The following is a 17,926-nucleotide window of genomic DNA, read 5'->3' on the forward strand; positions in this document are numbered from 1 at the left end:
AGGGCTATGAAATATGTAAATGATAATATTTAATTAAGTAATGTCTTAGGTTATTTATTTAAAATTCTTAATGCTGTTTAATATCATAATCAAAAACAAATAGTTAGAGAGTTTTAGATAATTTTATGACTAGAGATGTTGCTTAACTACTATAAACTGAAAATATATACAATATTAGTTATTTTTGAAAGGTAGATACAAACATTTTTACCCTACTGCATTAGTGATGCAAATATTCATCTTGAATTGTTAAAATCATTTGTAATCTAAAAATTCCATTGTTTTATTCTTAGTGTAGGTGTATCATGAATAAAAAGAATGATTTTCATATATCTGAAAGTACCCATCCAGATCTAAAAGTTCATGGCCTAATTCCTCCTCAAATATTTTATTTTATTCAATATAAATGAAAAATCATAAATCCACCTGTCCAGATTAAAAAGACATTGTAGAATTTTCCTTACTTAAATTATACTTTAAATTAAATATAATTAATGGGGATTATTAAATAGAAAATATGAGTTGTATAATCATCTCCAAATTGTATAACCTATGAACTACTATGCATACTTGTAATTTTAATTGTTAATTTTAAAAGAAATGCTGAATGCCCAAAGAGTCAAAATTATGTGCAATTTGTGCAATTATTTTTACATAACTAACATATATATGTTAATCCAATCTCTAGAATTTATTTATTTATTTACATTGTTAAACCCTTGAGATACTTTAAGCTAATAAAAAAAATTTAAGAAAAATGAAGTCATTAAGAATTTCAATTGTGTTCATATCTACAAGCAAAGAACGCACACAAGTATATAAGTACATTTGCATAATAATGTGGGTGTAGGGTTTATAAAATGGTTTTATTCTCAATGAATAGTAGTATTTAGAACAGAAAAGTCAAAAATGAAAATTAACTTAAGGCTCTCACATGTAAGACAATATTTTTCATAGGAAAGGTTTTATTGCTGCCTCCTAGGCATAATCTGCTAACATATTTAAAATGTAGTTTGATGGGCCTTACAGCTATCAGATAAATAATTAGAGCTTGAATTGGGGTTGAGAACACATGTAAGAATTAAAGAATTAAAAAAAAAAAAAAAAAGATAAACTTGGAAAGGGTTAGAAGAAGAAAAATGATTTCAAGTTTATATAAAAAATTAGTCAGGAGGCTCTATGTGCAAATAATGGTAACTATGCATAAGCAAATCAACCTAACTTTATAGCTGGTATAATATGGTCTAACCAAACTGTTAAAATGATCTAACAATTTATGATCAATACATACAACAATGAACATAGGTACATATTTCTGATTATATATAATGAATAACATAAAACTCACCTTACACACAAGCTCATATTTATACATTTAGGCACATAATTTTATTTAAAAATCCACTGGATTAAAAAAAATATTGAATTATGCTAGGAGAATTTTTATATCTTGTTTACCAATAATCACATTTCCTTAGATCTATAGCAGATTTCAATTAGATAAAACATACTGTCAGTTAGACTTGATGGCTGTATGTAACAAAGGTAAAATTCAAGTAATAAAAAATATAATTCAGCAACATTTACATTTATTACAACGCAAAATAACAATCTGACAGGGTAATTTATACTCTCTAAGGTTTCACTTTTTGAAATGCAACAGCTGCATTGCTAATAGTTTTGTGCTCTCCTATTTCTTATAGACATAAGGCCAAGCACAGGGTTTATATTTTAAGATGTCTCGGGAATATTTTTTAACTTACGCAAGTCTTAGAACTGTAAAATAACTGTTCATCTAAGAATAGAAACTTGGCTAAATAATAAATAGCTTATTAATTTTAGGATTAATATATTGACTTGGACTTAGATGTTTAAAAAACAAATGAATAACTCAAGTGTAAGTAATTCTGCTAAGATATTAGGATATTAATTTTAGGTTTTTTTCTGACCTGTCCAAATATCAGTTTAAGTATCATGTAAGCTAGACTGAGTGTTCTTCATATCATTGTTGGTGACTTTGAATTATAGATTATAAAATTTTAAAAAAATCAACTCTGTTATCCTACTAAAGACATATTACATGTTCCCTACAAAAGTAGTTTGTAATCAGGTACTATATCAAGATAATTTTTATGACTTTATTATGGAAATATTTATAATATTGGCAAGATCCAGTCAGGTTATAACAAATGGAAAAATTTGTTCATGCAAGTGTTACTGGAACTCCTTTCTTTCCTAGCACTTGCTACATATCAGTAGTCAACACATCTGCAAGTCTTATCCAAATCTATGGAATGTAAAATGCAATCACGGAGTGTAGTATAAAATTATAGTTAGTTCTTCAATACACAGAAAGACTGGTTACTTTAATTTTAAAAACTAGAACATTTCCAATAAATAGGTTAAATCCCAACAATGCATGAATTGGTAGGAGGAAATACCTTTGTCTCAGCAGGGGAGAAGGAAGTGTATTTAACTTGTAAATGGGTCACTTCTGCATTCTTTAGGTTTGCTGTTAGCTCAGAAGAAATATAGCAGTGGACAGTGCAGAGTTTGGAAAGATAAATTACAGAAAACAGACTACCAACAGTTGGTCCACTTTTGCATCTTACATTATAGGATCCTGTAAGTATTTCATTGAAGACATAAAAACAATAAATACAACAAAACAAATTGTTTTTGATGAATGAATCTCAAAGCCCAGAAATCACCATTTGATTTACCATGTGAGCCATTGTCATTCTTGTTAATATATGTAAATTTGATTTCCCCCAATTGTCTTGAATACTTAGTAAGAATTCCTTGCCAGAGTGTAGCTGGGAGTAAAAAACACAAAATACTTTTTTTCTCATTTGTAGTGAATGAAATGTGAAAATAAAAATCATTGCTCATGCTACTTCATCAAATCCAGCCTCCTCTCAGTGCTGGAATCTAGTAACATGTCCTCATCTCAATTTCATCTTCAGGTAAGTAGTGGCTAAAACATTTATTCCCCTCTGATCTTGCAAAGAAACTGACTCAGGTTTTCAGGAAAAAGTAAGATTTTATATTAGAACATGAATACTTGATGTTACCTCAAAACATAATTTAAACCTAGTACACAGGTTTTAAAATAAAATCTCCTTTAACTTACTATTTACTTTGGGACAAATGCAGAAAGGTAGTTTTATTTAATGAAAACTAAAAGTCTAGATTTTTGGTATTCAAATTGAAGGAATGAATCTGGTTCACTTTAACTCCTTATGATATTTTATGTCAATAAGAGGAAAATCAAGCAGCACATAGGATATACACACTTAATGTAATAAAAGCTATCAGGTTTATGATTTATATAAATAGTAAACACTATGGAATATTATGTTTATAAAGTTCTAAACCCTGCATTTAAAGGAATAACAATCAAGTTGATATGAGACAGCCACAATTCTACATCACAAAATTTCTATTTATATAATATTTGGCCATGGATATTGAGTTATATTTGTAAAATAATCAAATGAAAGAACATTAGATATAGCAAATGCTTAAGTTCCAAATGGACTTCTGTGGTGGCTCAGACAGATGGTAAAGAGTTCCCTTGCAAAGCAAGAGACCAGGGTTCGATCACTGGGTCAAAAAGACCTCTTGGAGAAGGGAATGGCTACCCACTCCAGTATTCTTGCCTGGAAAATTTCATGGACAGAGTCTGGTGGGCTATACAGATCATGGGGTCACAAAGAGTTAGACACAGCTGAGTGACTAGCTCTTTCATTAATGAAAGTGACATGATATTTAACAAGGCCAACTTTAGAAATTAAAAAAAGTTGAGAATGAAACAAATTACTCTGTGAACTAGTACTTGAAAGAAACAATCTTGGTTCAATGTCCTTCTGTGATTTCCTGACAAACTGTATACTTTAAAGGTCAACAATTTGGGGTAGGGAAAAAAGGGTCACTATTTGTGGGTAAGGACACATGCATATTTAGTTGGACGTTAGAAAATACTTTATTGCAACTTTAGATTAGCCTTGTAAGTTTTCAGGGCAAAAAACGGAAATATATGATATAGCAACATTAAAACATGTAAGACAAACTTATGACTATAATGAAAGAAAACGCAGCAGCATTCAGCTGCCATGACTGGCTTCCATTTTCGCCTTTATTCTCTTCACAGCATTTATCTGTATGATGAAAATTATTTTTGAAAGTAGAACAAGAAAAAAATAATTAAGGAAAAAGAGTAGAGTTACAAACATGAAAATAAAGGAAAAGAAAAAAGTGACAGTAGGAAAGAAAAAAGGAGAAAATAATTAATACAAGATGTACACAAAGCTACTACCAATTACCTACAAAAAAATATTTTGATACAAGGCAAAGAACAAAAAAATCTAGTATAAAATACTTCTAAATATTTGTTACATATTAAAAATATAACTGAGGCTCAATATTAATAATGTTTATTTCACATAACATAGACATTAGTCATATCATTGATTTCTCAAATGTGAACATTGTAAATATTTTTTACTGAAGATACAATGACTAGTCCAGTCAATCCATGGTGTCCCTGGTAAATTCACACTATTACTTAAATATGAACCTCATCATATTCTGTTATGTTTGCTAATAGTACTTTTTTTGCTGTAATATTTTGTTAGAAAACACATTTAATAAAAAGAGTTATATTTCAATAATGAATGAAGTACCAAGAAATATAATTAAAAGTATAAGTTCATGCAGAGAAAATTTGAAAAATAGAAGTGAGGAACATTAACTCAACTGGCCATAGGTACATATGACATATATGTTACTGTTGCTCATTTAAAATAATTTTGAGAAACAAAGATAATGAAAATAATTTATAGAAATTTATTTTTATATTATGTGCAAAACCAAATAAACATTGTCTTGAACATATCATTAGTATTTAGACTTGGCTGAGATTTCCACATTGTTAAAATGAAGTTCTTACCCATTAATTGAACTTCAATCTCACCATTATTTTAGAATTTCTTTTTATTCTAAAACAATCATAACCTTAAAAAAACATTTTAGTATTAGCCATAAACTTGAATATTTCATTTTCTGTTCATGTTATTTGGAGATGAAATATATACTAGTCTTGTTGAAAGTTAGAGTTGAATGCCATTAAATAATTTCACTCTATAGTTTATTATATATATAATCAAAAAGTTGATTATAATAAAAACTAACTGAAGAAATGTTGTCAATATATTTATTGTTGATGATTTATGTCACTTCTCTATATGGATGGAATTATGTGTCACCAAATTATATTGAGTCAATGTTAATATTAAACAGGTCTTCAATTCATAGTAACAAGAAAAGAAAAAGGAAGCAGTTGCTAAAGGGTACTAAGGTGGTTTCTGGTTTTGGGGATTTTTGGTTAAACAAAAAATATTAATCATGGTGTAAAGCCAAAGGAAATTGTGAAAAATATTTTCAGAGTAATTTTATTACTAAGAATTTTTAAGGCATTAGATTATAGCCATTCTAGCACATTAGGAATATTTTTAGCCATTGAAATTACTGAGGAAATCAATAAATATCATTTTATCAGTCTCTAGTTCCATAGATGGTTTTGTAGTCAGTTTTGCAAGAGTAATTTGTCATCACTACCAAATATTTTCAATGTTTATAAAATAAAATGAGATAGAATTATGCAATATGAATATCCCAAATTGACTGTGATTGTTATTTTGCACACTTTTTATGTGAATCAAGGAACACAACATTCAAAATAAACACATATTTAATAAGTGAGAATAGGAAAATATCACTAATCATAAAACATTAAAAAAATCTGAACCATAAGCTATGGACTGATGCAGTGTCCACTAAAATACATACATAGAAAAGCCACTATTATGAATAGAATGTATTACATATGGATGTAAGGTAAGCCTCTTGTTTAAAAATAGTCCCTCAGTCCAACAAATAAATATACTGTAGATTTAGCTTGTTGCTTTACTCAAAGAGTTAAATATATCTGAATGTACATAAGTAAAGGGTTTTTAAATTCAAAGTCTGTACACTTTATTTTGACAGTCTATAATGCATGCTATTTAAAATATAAATTAAAACTAAATAAAATTCTAAATTTCATATATTTTCCAGTTAAATAAGACAAGATTTGCTAGTTTATTATATATAACTGATTTTAAATGTTTGAATTTATAATGTGTATTTTAAAATTGAATAAGAAATTATATGAGTAATTATACTGAAAGTATATAAATACATTTTTCCCTATTTTGCTGATACATAATTTTAACTCTATAGTATTTCGTGGGTTTAAAGGCTCCCTAGTCTACCATCAACCATCACAGCTTCTAAAATTGCCCCAAGAATTGTCCTAGGGCTAAATCGAACAATTCTTGAACAATAACGGTATATCTTTTATCTGTCTTTCCATGAGACCTTAGTAGTCTCTGGATTCAGTCACAAAAATTATACATTATTTTGTGACATATTTATAGACAAAATAAATATTTTATTGCTTCCCCTTTTCCAGTAAGCTGCTGTATCAGCTGTACAGTTTAGAGGGCATGAATTCTATCTTCTAACTTTTCAGATGGTTCTGTCTGTACATCTGTGACTTTCCTTGACTGACTGATCTCTTTCATCAGCTGTATAACATGCTCTAGCCTTTTTCATCATAAAAGTCCTAACACTGATATTTTCCCCACTCTACTCACCTTCATAAAAAACTTCTTGAAACCCTTAAATTAACATGGAGTCTATACCTGCTAACTTTCCACAAGATCCTCAGCCCATTCCCACCTAATTTCTCTCCCCAAAATTTCAGCACAGTTGTAAACAGACTTCACATTTCTTTCAACTGAGTTTTGTTAACCTCTCAGTAGCTTCTGGAGGGACAAATATGATTGATAACTTTTATTCTGGAAATATGACTCCCTCTTAACTTCCAAGATATTACAGCCTTGTGTTTTTCCAGGAACTCTATGACATCTTAGTCTCATTGGGGGTGGGGTGGGGCTGCTTTCCTCTTCATGTATATTACAGTTCCCTGAGATGCAGCTATTAACACTCTATTATTCTTCAATAACTCAACAAGTACCCTGTGAATACCGATGCTGTACCAGTCACCCTTCTAGGTACTGGGAAGCACTTATGAGTATCTCAGACATCAGTTATTTTTCATAAGGTGTAGATATTACTCACTGTATGGTTTTATCCCCACACAGGCCTAAATACCATCGCTCTTAAGGCTGACAACATCATAGTGCATATTTCCAAGTCATGGCTGTCATCTCCATACACACATATCTAACATCTATTTGACATTTTTAAGTTAATGAATAACGAACTGATCTTACGTTTGATTTTTATTCTAAAAATCCTGCTCTGTTTATAAGATTCTTTACTTGCAGAAATGATAACAGCAATGTTAGAGTTGTCCAAGCAAGAAACTCAAAAGTCATCAATATCTACTGAATCCACTGTTTTAAATAGGCAGGTTAGTCTACATCTACAGTGTGCCTGGAATTTATTCAATGTTTTCTCTTTTTTTTTTTACTGTAACCACATTTTTTTAAAGCATTCATGTTCATCCATCTCTTGCCTCTACCAAGATGAACAAGATTAATCTGTATAAAATGTTCATATGCTCATATAATTTCTCTGCTTCAAATGATTTCTTATGACTTTCAGGATCTGTTTTATTTATATGGTTTTTAGAAGATTTTGGATTATATAGGTCACAGATACCTCTGAATCCTTATTTTTGTTCACACACTTCCAGGTTCTTTTCCAGCCATGCTTTTGCTAGGTCTTAAAGGAAATCAAATTTTTTTTTTCTCCTCAAAAACTTCTTTCTTTCCTTTGAAGGCTCACTCCATACAAGTTTCTTTCAGAAAGTCACTTTCCAAGGGAATCCTTTATTAACCTCCATCTAACTCTATACACTAGCTAAACTTGCCAAAGACTTTCCTGGCAGCATATTGCACCAGCATATCTTAGTTGTAATTACTTGGTGGTTATTCTAATTCTTGATTTATGTCTATCTTCCCTCTATATTGTACAGTCTCTGAGTACAGGAGCCAGTTTCATACTTTTCACAGATAATTTCTATGTACACATCACAATACTTTTCACAAAGCAAGACCCTAATAAATACCTGGAATGAATGAATGAATAAATCTTAATCTCATTGCAGAACCAGAAGAAACTAGTGCAGAGATTAGGAAATATGCATCAAGAGAAGCTAAATGACATGAGCAAAGTTCAAACTATAAATTGTTTTCCTTCTAGGCAGTGCTTGCAAACTGACTTTCCAAAATCGAAACAAAAATTTTTATAGTAAATGCATTATAGCATACTTTACTTGTTTCTCTGCGTACATATATATGTTACATATATACACACACACACACACACACACATATATATATATATATATATATATACACATATATATATATTCTGTCTTTATTTACTTTTTGGATTATACTTACTATTCATTTTATTTACAACAGTGTCTTATAAAATAGCATAGCAAGAACTCTGGGAGTATAATGTAACCTGCCTGAAATCTAGTTGTTTTTTTTTTTTTACAGTTTGTGTTTTATCTATAAAATATAACTAAAATACTGCCTTTCATTTCATAAAATATTCATTTTAATTTTGATAAAAGTAATTATTCTCCCCAAGTATATGAGCTAAATTAGAAACATACAGGGATGAATTTCACTCTTGCAATCTGCCTTTGAAGATTCTGACTCAGATTAAGAATCATATGTATATCATGGTCTGATATCTTCATAGAGGATAATTACTCCAAATGTAATTCCTTTTAACTGTAGACGCAGTTATTGATGTTTAAAACTCACAGAAACAACAAACTTGATAGTTCATTCAACCATTATTCTTATTTAGGTGTATCATCTTAAAGGACATAGAATTTGTCATATGGTTTAAAGTAGCTCTGATCTTAAACAAATACTTTAACTTCTCAAAACTGTATCTGTAAAATGAGGATAGCTCTTCCTTGCTCAACTCAGATTCAGAAATAAAATGAAGTCATAAATGCAGAAGTACTTTATAAATTATAAAAAGTGCCACTAAAATATAAGATATCCAGCTATCCATATTATTTCTAGATACTTCCAACTTTCTAATTTCAAGTTATAATTGGAAATACTTATTAATTATGTAATACAAAGCTATGATATAAATTAATTTTAAACTAAGCAATAGTAGTTATTTTTAATAGATTACTGAATAAATCTGCTTTCAATTGAAAAATGATGTATGATATAACAAATCCATACCAATGAAATTCATATTAATTTGAAATTACAAGAGTATTAAATAACATGACTGAACTGACAAATTTTATGTTTTCCAGTCTCAAAAATATTAGGCAATAATACCGATACTCGATTATAATGTGACTTAAATAAGTCATGTTTATGAATATACAGTTCTGATGTCTCACTGATATATAAAAATATATGTGTATATATACATGTATGTATAGAATTTACCATTAAATATTAAATATAATATGTGAAAGAACAATTAATATTAAAATATGACCAATATGACAATTCATTGACAGAGTTAACTGACTGAGTCAGGACAAATTCTCCACCTCTATAGCATGTATCTGAAAAAGAAAAATTGATATACCTTCTATAGATTTTGATAACATCACTAGCATAAAATGATGTAAGCACTATTAACTATTAAAAGTAGTCACCAGTGTGCTGAGCCTGCCAGTGATGAGTGGCCTGAAACATTTTGAGCTTCTTTGAAACTCTATTCACTGTTCTTTCTAAGGGGTATCTGTGGTTGTTTCTGCCTCATTGTGTGATAGAGTTTATCTTTCCAAACACAACTTGCTTGGTCAGGCATGAATAGGCTCATAATTATCTTTGGCTGTATCTCTAAGTGGAGGACTGGGCCCCATGTGTTTGGCAGAGAAGTTTTCTCCTTTGCAAAAGCTTTTTCTGGGCTCAAATAATATTTTTCATGTTGATTTTCAACAGTTTCTTTTACCCTCTAACCTCCCCTTCTGCTCATTCTCTCTCTACCACTTCAACCACTAAAGTCTAAAATTTTCAAAGTGCATTTACAAATGAACCAATCTTTCTGGCAACAGCAATTGAGAAATTGTAATTAAGACATGTAAATAACCATGACTAAAACATACAATGTTACTTCCTGCTATAAAATTATGTTTTCAATATCAAGAAAAAAATCCAGAAGTGTTATAAAAGATACTATCATATTTCCTTTTAGCCTATGAAGGCACATGGTTTGCTTACCTTTAATAATGTTGGGCTTAGGAGGCATGCTGAATTCATAGACTGTTGGTTCTGAATATCCCAATCTATTGGCAGCTGTAATTTGAACTTCATATCCCATTGTCCACTGTAGATGCTCCAAAATAATGTGGTCTTTATTTCCTTGCACTTTTTTCTCTAGCCACTGATCTTCTTTATCTTTCTGCAAAGTCAATACAAACATATTTTGTAAATATCCATGCATTAAAGTTGTGATCATTAAAAAAATAATTTATCTTGAAATGGAGGAGTGAGTTTAATAAAATCAAAAAAGGATATTTCCTCTTTCACTGGGATAAATTAAACTGTATATAGATGAAGTTGTTTCTAAGGTTTTTCCCCACTAAATATTTAATGCTTTTTAAATTTGCTGAAGAGTGTTGATTCATAACTAATACTTGATGATTCAAATGATAATTCACCTCCATTGAGTTTTTAAAATTTCATGTATATTAATTGCTATTTATTCACTTTGTTGATTATTAATAATATATAGATAGGGACTATAAAATACTATATATAGAAAAAGCTTAATATGTCCATTTAAATAATTACCAGAGGCTATTGTTTGGGGCACATGGGAGGAGGTGTATTAAAAATAAAGTTTGGATTTTTTAAATAGATTAAAATTTTAACCATCATTTTTAATACTATGTTTTAGACTTATAATGAAACAACATGTGACAAAAATTATTACCTTTAAATAGGTTATTAGAATAAGAAAATAAAAAATAATATCCTATTCTTGAACATTCTACACTTAAATCCTGAATCTTTTTCTAAAATAAATGTTTTGGACATATTTGAATTACCATTTATTTGAAAAAAAATACTATGACTACAGTCACAAATAATTGAAATAATATATGGATTAAGCTATCTTTAAAAATGCATTCAGTTGTGCCGTGTGTTCACAATCTGAACACAGGTTAAGTGTTGAAACGGTAATCTCTCTGCTACTCTCCCTCACCTCTATTACAGAAACAAGGGGAGCAGCTGCCTCTGTTTACTTTCATGAGGAAACAATAAGGAAAACTGAGTAATTATGCATTCCAGGGCGTTAAGAATCATTACCACTTAACAAATAGTTAATTAGCATTAAAGAGAAAGTAGTTCTATAACATGTGTGTCACTCAGTTGTTTCGACTCTTTGCAACTCATGGCCTGTATTCTGTCAGGCTCCTCTTTCCATGGAATTTTCCAAGCAAGAATACTGCAGTGGGTGGCCATTTCCTTCTCGAGGTGATCTTCTCAACCCAAGGATAGAACCCACATCTCTTGCATCTCCTGCATTGGCAGGCAGATTCTTTACCACTAGTGCCACCTGGGAAGCCCTCTTCCTATAATAGCTATACAGAGTTGAAATGATATTTTCTGAAATCACATATCTAATAATCCATTACTGCAAGTGAAAATCTCAATTTACCAGAATTGTAATTATAAATATACTGTAACCTAGCCATAATGATAGACAGATATATAGACAGAGTAACAGATCCATTGATTGATCCTTTTTTAACCTCACAGCTCAATCAAGTATTATTTAATTTTGAGCCTGTATTTTACAATATTTATTTGACTAGAAAAAATAGTAACATTTTCTACATTTATGGTGAAAATTGAGGATTTATTATCTAAAATCAAATTGTGGAAGTTAAATTCATTATTGCATTAAATTGACAGTATCAATAATACAAATATGAAGTATCCTTCAAAAGGAGATAAGACTTCATTACAGCTTTAGTACCATTCTAAGATTCTCTTTTCTTTATAATTATTTTTGGTTCTGCAGAACTTTTATTATAAAGGAAATCATCTGGTCTCTTTTATTGTTTCATCTAAAACTGGAGATATTACTCCCTTCCCTACAGTGAGGCCAACGACTTTGGACAAGCACTTAGAATTATCATATAAACAAGGAGTATGTTCCTTTGCTTTTAAGACATAAATCAATTAGACTAGGCTGGTGTCCAGTGTTATAAAGTGTATTGAAAAAGCCATTGGAAAACAATTTGGACCAGAAAACTTTGCAACTCATCTAAGCCACTAAATGACTAGTAAATTTAAGGAAGGATCCTAGGTACATTTTTTAAGTGTTTGGGACAACTGTATCACTAGCCATGATTATCCCAACATCTGCTTTCTTCATCATTCATTTGTCAATTATTCAGTCTTTAGTACGGTAGTGAGACTGTTCTAGAAATATGAAGACAATAGTTAGGAAGAATGTTCAACACTTATTTTAGACTTTACAAACCAGCACAGAAGGAGGACATGAAGTCTGAAAAACAAGAAGGTGTTTTGTGAGTATATATTAATAACAGGAAGGATTAAGAGAGTCCAGGAACCAGGAAGGTTTTCTCAGGGGAGGTAATGTCAACTTAATAGGAAATAAGAAATTCCAGTTCCATTTTTCTTTTCATTCTTCCTCATTGAGTTAATGAAGATGTGATTCCTTCACAGAAGTTTTAAAATTGCAAAAAGAGGCACAACGATTGAAAACCTCAGAAAGATGCAGAACCACTGGGAGATGCAAAAATAGCCACTTTACATTTATTATCATAGGTTTTGACCAAAAAAAAAAAAAAAAAAAAGCTACAAAAATCTCCACTTAAACATAACTTTAGATCATATATGATACATGACTTATAAACACAAACATACATATACAGAACATAAAATACATATAAAATATTTGATATATTATAAATTGTATGTATACACAATTCAGAGAGGACAAGGAGAGAAATAGGAAGACTAAAGAATTAGATAAAGATAAAGGTTACACAAAGCAGTAGACAGTAGCCCCAGTGGGCATCCCCTTACCCAATAATTGAGTACAAATTCTATTTAACTGTGAAATACTGGTGAAAGTCAGTATTTGTGTGGAAATTTGGAGTTGAATTTTGTTTTAGATTTGAATGGAGATGTAGGAGAAAGAGCCAGAAAATAAGCCAGAAGCTGATATCTGGATTACCCCAAGATACCATTCATTATTCAGAAGGATGAATAGGCTTCATGTCCTTTAGGTAATCTTCCAAAAATATTTCTGAAAACTGAGCATTTGAAGTGAAACTTCCAGATCAGTCCAAGACAGGCTGATAGACTTTTAAATCACCAATCACTTAACTCTCAATTGTTGAGGCTCTTAATATGATGAATTAAAAGCCCTTCCATCATTTTAGATAGTTGGACTGATGGCCTAAAGGAACCAAAAGGAGCTCTAATATTTTCCCCAATTTAAATCAATTTCATTTTTCATTCACCATTAGACAAGGAGTGTTTTTAATCCCTTAATTGTTATTCATAGGGAATACAGAAAAAATAAAGTGGGTGTTACCAAATACTCCCCTAGGCATCAAAATCTCATTTATGCATTTGTAGAATGCCTGATTTACACAATTTAAATGCCTAGGGAACAATTTAAGATAATCTAGTTGCAAACGTTCCCTTAGGTAATTTAATGTGATGATTTGATGAATAGAGCTATTATTAATAAGCCAATTAAAAGTTGAAGGGCAGCTACAAAAAAAAAATGGTCATTTACTTTGATATAGCTTCTCTTAAGCAATCCTTTCTGTCAAAACATAGGCAGCAGGGCCATATGACAGTTAAGGAGACACTTTAAAAGTTATTCTAAAATCATAATATCAGTAAATAGATATCAGTTGTAACTTCTCCCTTTTCATTTTCTAATTTTATTTATTTGAGTCCTCTCCCCTCTCCCCCTTTTTTTTGGATGAGTATGGCCAAAGATTTATTGATTTCACTTATCTTCTCAAGGAACTGGCTTTTAGTTTCATTGGTCTTGGTTATTGTTTTCTTATCTCCATTTCATTTATTTCTGCCCTGATCTTTATGATTTCTTTCCTTCTACTAACTTTGGGTTTGTTTACTCTACTTTCTTTAATTACTTTAGGAGTAAGGTTAGATTGCTTAATTGAGAGATTTCTTTTTTCCTAAGGTAAGATTGTGTTGCAATAAACTTCCCTCTTAGAACTACTTTTGCTGTGTCAAATAAATTTTAGACACCCAACTGACTGCAGAGTTTCAAAGAAGAGCAAGGAGAGATAAGAAAGCCTTCTTAATGAACAATGCAAAGAAACAGAGGAAAAAAATAAGAATGGGAAAGACCTGAATCTCTTCAAGAAAATTAGAAATACCAAGGGAATATTTCATGCAAAGATGGGAAAAATAAAGGACAGAAACAACAAGGACCTAACAGAGGAGGAAGTGACTAAGAAGTGGTGGCAAGGATATACAGAACTATACCAAAAAGGTATTAATGACCCAGATAACCACGATGGTGTGGTCACTCACCTAAGCCAGACATCCTGGCAGTGAAGTCAAGTGGGCCTTAGGAAGCATCACTATGGACAAAGTTAATGTAGGTGATGCAATACCAGCTGAGCTATTTCAAATCCTAAAAGATGATGCTGGTAAAGTGGTGCACTCAAAATACCAGCAAATATGGAAATCTCAGCAGTGGCCAAAGGATTGGAAAAAGTCAGTTTTCATTCTAATTCCAAAGAAGGGCAATCAGAGAACATTCAAATTACTGCACAATTGTGCTCATTACACATGATAACAAGGTAATGCTCAAAATCCCTCAAGCTAGGCTTCAACAGTATGTAAATCAAAGGGGGGTTCAGGATGGGGAACACGTGTACACCCATGCCAGATTCATGTTGATGTATGGCAAAACCAATATAATATTGTAAAGTAATTAGCCTCCAATTAAAATAAATAAATTTATATTAAAAAATAAAAAAAAAAAGAACTTTCAGATGCACAAGCCGGATTTAGAAAAGGGAGAGGATCAAATTGCCAACATTCTTTGGATCACAGAAAAAGCAAAGGAATTCCAGAAAAATACCAGCTTCTGCTTCATTGGCATGCTAAAGCCTTTGACTGTGTCGATCACATAAACTGTGGACATTTTTAAAGAGATGGGAATACCAGGCCACCTAACCTGCCTCCTGAGAAACCTGTATGCAGGTCAAGAAGCAACAGTTAGAACTGGACATGGAAAAACAGATTGGTTCCAAATAGAAGAAGGTGTACATCAAGGCTGTATATTGTCACCCTGTTTATTTAAATTCTATGCAGAGTGCATCACACAAAATGCTGGGCTGGATGACTCACAAGCTGGAATCAAGACTGCAGAGAAATATCAATAACCTCAGATAGGCAGATGATATATCACCCTTAAGTGAAGAAGAACTAAAAAGCTTCTTCTTTTTTTTTAACCATTTATCATTTATTTATTTATTTATTTACTTTACAATATTGTATTGGTTTTGCCATACATCAACATGAATCCATGAAAGTGAAAGAGGAAAGTGAAAAAGCTGGCTTAAAGCTCAACATTCAGAAAACTAAGATCATGGCATCTGGTCCCTTCACTTCATGGCAAATAGATGGGGAAACAGTGGAAACAATGGCTGACTATTTTTCTGGGCTCCAAAATCACTGCAGATGGTGACTGCAGCCATGAAATTAAAAGACGTTTACTCCTTGGAAGGAAAGTTATGACCAACCTAGACAGCATATTAAAAAGCAGACATTACTTTGTTAACAAAGGTTCATCTAGTCAAGGCTATAGTTTTTCCAGTAGTCGTGTATGGATGTGAGAGTTGGACTATAAAGAAAGCCAAGGGCTGAAAGATTGATGCTTTTGACACGTGGTGTTGGAGAAGACTCTTGAGAGTCCCTTGGACTGCAAGGAGATCAAACCAGTCCATCCTAAAAGAAACCCGTCCTGAGTGTTCATTGGAAGGACTGATGTTGAAGCTGAAACTCTAATACCTTTGCCACCTGATGTGAAGGGCTGACTCATTTGAAAAGACCCTGATGCTGGGAAAGATTGAGGGCAGGAGGAGAAGGGGACAACAAAGGATGAGATGGTTTGATGGCATCACCGACTCAGTGGACATGAGTTTCAGTAAACTCGGAGTTGGTGATGGACAGGGAGACCTGGCATGCTGCACTTCATGGGATCACAAAGAATCAGACATGACTGAGGACTGAACTGAACTGATGGTTTTTTCAGCAGTCATGAACGATGTGAGGGTTGGACTATAAAGGATGCTGAATGTTGAAGAATTGATGTTTTTGAATTGTGGTGCTGGAGAAGACTCTTGAAAGTACCTTGGACTGCAAGGAGATCTAACCAGTCAATCCTAAAGGAAATCAACCCTGAATATTCATTGAAAGGAATGATGCCAAAGCTGAAGCTCCAATACTTTGGCCACCTGACACAAAGAGTTGACTCACTGGAAAACACCCTGATGGTGGGAAAGATTGAGGGTGAGGGGAGAAAGAGATGACAAATGATGGTATGATTGGATGGCATCACTGACTCAATGGACATGAGTTTGAGCAAATTCTGGGAGATCGTAAAGAATAGGAAAACCATGGTGTTTCAAAGAATCGGACACCACTTAGCGATTGAATAACAACATAGATTTTGTATAGTCAAGTTTCATTGTAATTTCTTTCTAATTAATTATTTATTTATTTCTTCTTTCTTACAAGGAAGCATCACCTCACACTGGTCAGAATGGCCATCATTAAAAAAAAAAAAAATCTACAAACAATGAACGCCTGAGAGGGTGTGGAGAAAAGAGAGCTCACCTACACTTTCAGTAGGAATGTAAATTGGTAAAGCCAATTGGGAGAACAGTAAAAAGATCCTTAAAAAACTAAAAATACAGCTACCCTATCATCCATCAATCCCCCTTCTGGGCATATATCAGAAGAAACACATGCTTTGAAAAGATATATGCACCTTAAAGTTCACCACAGCACTATTCAAAATATCCAGGACATAGAAGCAACCTAAACATCCGTCAACAGAGAATAAAGATTTGGTGTGTGTGCTCACTCTCTCAATTGTGTCTGTCTGTTTCCTACCCCATGGACTGTAGCCTGTTAGGCTCTTCTTTCCATGCAATTTCCCAGGCAAGAATACGGGAGTGAGTTGCCATTTCCTACTACAGAGGATCTTGCCTACCTAGGGATTGAACCCACATGTCTTGTGTATCCTGCATTGTGCCACCCGGGAAACTCAAAGATGTGGTACATATGCACAGTGGAATAATATCACTCAGCCATAAAAAAAGAATGAATTAATGTCATTGCAGTAACATGGATGGATTTAGATATCATCATACTGAGTGAATAGTTCAGATAGAAAAAGAGACATCTCCTATGATATTGCTTATATATGGAATCTAAAAGATAGTACAAATGAATCTATTTTAAAAACAGTTAAGTCACTGATGTAGAAAACAAACTTATGGTTATGAGGGCCATAAAGGAGAAGAGAGGGATAAATTGGGAGATGGGATTGACATACAGGCACTACAACATACAAAATATATAATAAGAACCTACTGTAGAGCACAAGGAACTCTACTCAATTCTCTGTAAAAATATTTGTATTTAGGGAAAGATTTGCCGTCATCTGTATAGAGAGCAGATTGAAGGAGAGATAGAGGGTCTTGGCTTTATTATTTATGGACTTGACTTGTTATTCTTTGACTGTTTTTATTCATAATGAGAAATCCACTAAGTGTCTTTTGAAAGTATCAGAATGTATATGGTCAATATCA

General features: G+C 32.0%; 1 protein-coding gene across 1 annotated transcript in view; it reads right to left on the reverse strand.

Moving 5' to 3' along the window:
- The window catches only part of NCAM2 (neural cell adhesion molecule 2), a 251,778-nt gene that overhangs the window by 32,955 nt on the left and 200,897 nt on the right, over positions 1 to 17,926 (reverse strand). Inside the window, exon 15 of the mRNA XM_068967942.1 lies at positions 10,293 to 10,473. Within this exon, the coding sequence (XP_068824043.1) occupies positions 10,293 to 10,473 (181 nt within the window). The remainder of the gene's footprint in view (positions 1 to 10,292; positions 10,474 to 17,926) is intronic.

Source organism: Capricornis sumatraensis, chromosome 1 (assembly GCF_032405125.1).
Source record: "Capricornis sumatraensis isolate serow.1 chromosome 1, serow.2, whole genome shotgun sequence".
Taxonomy (NCBI): Eukaryota; Metazoa; Chordata; class Mammalia; order Artiodactyla; family Bovidae; genus Capricornis; species Capricornis sumatraensis.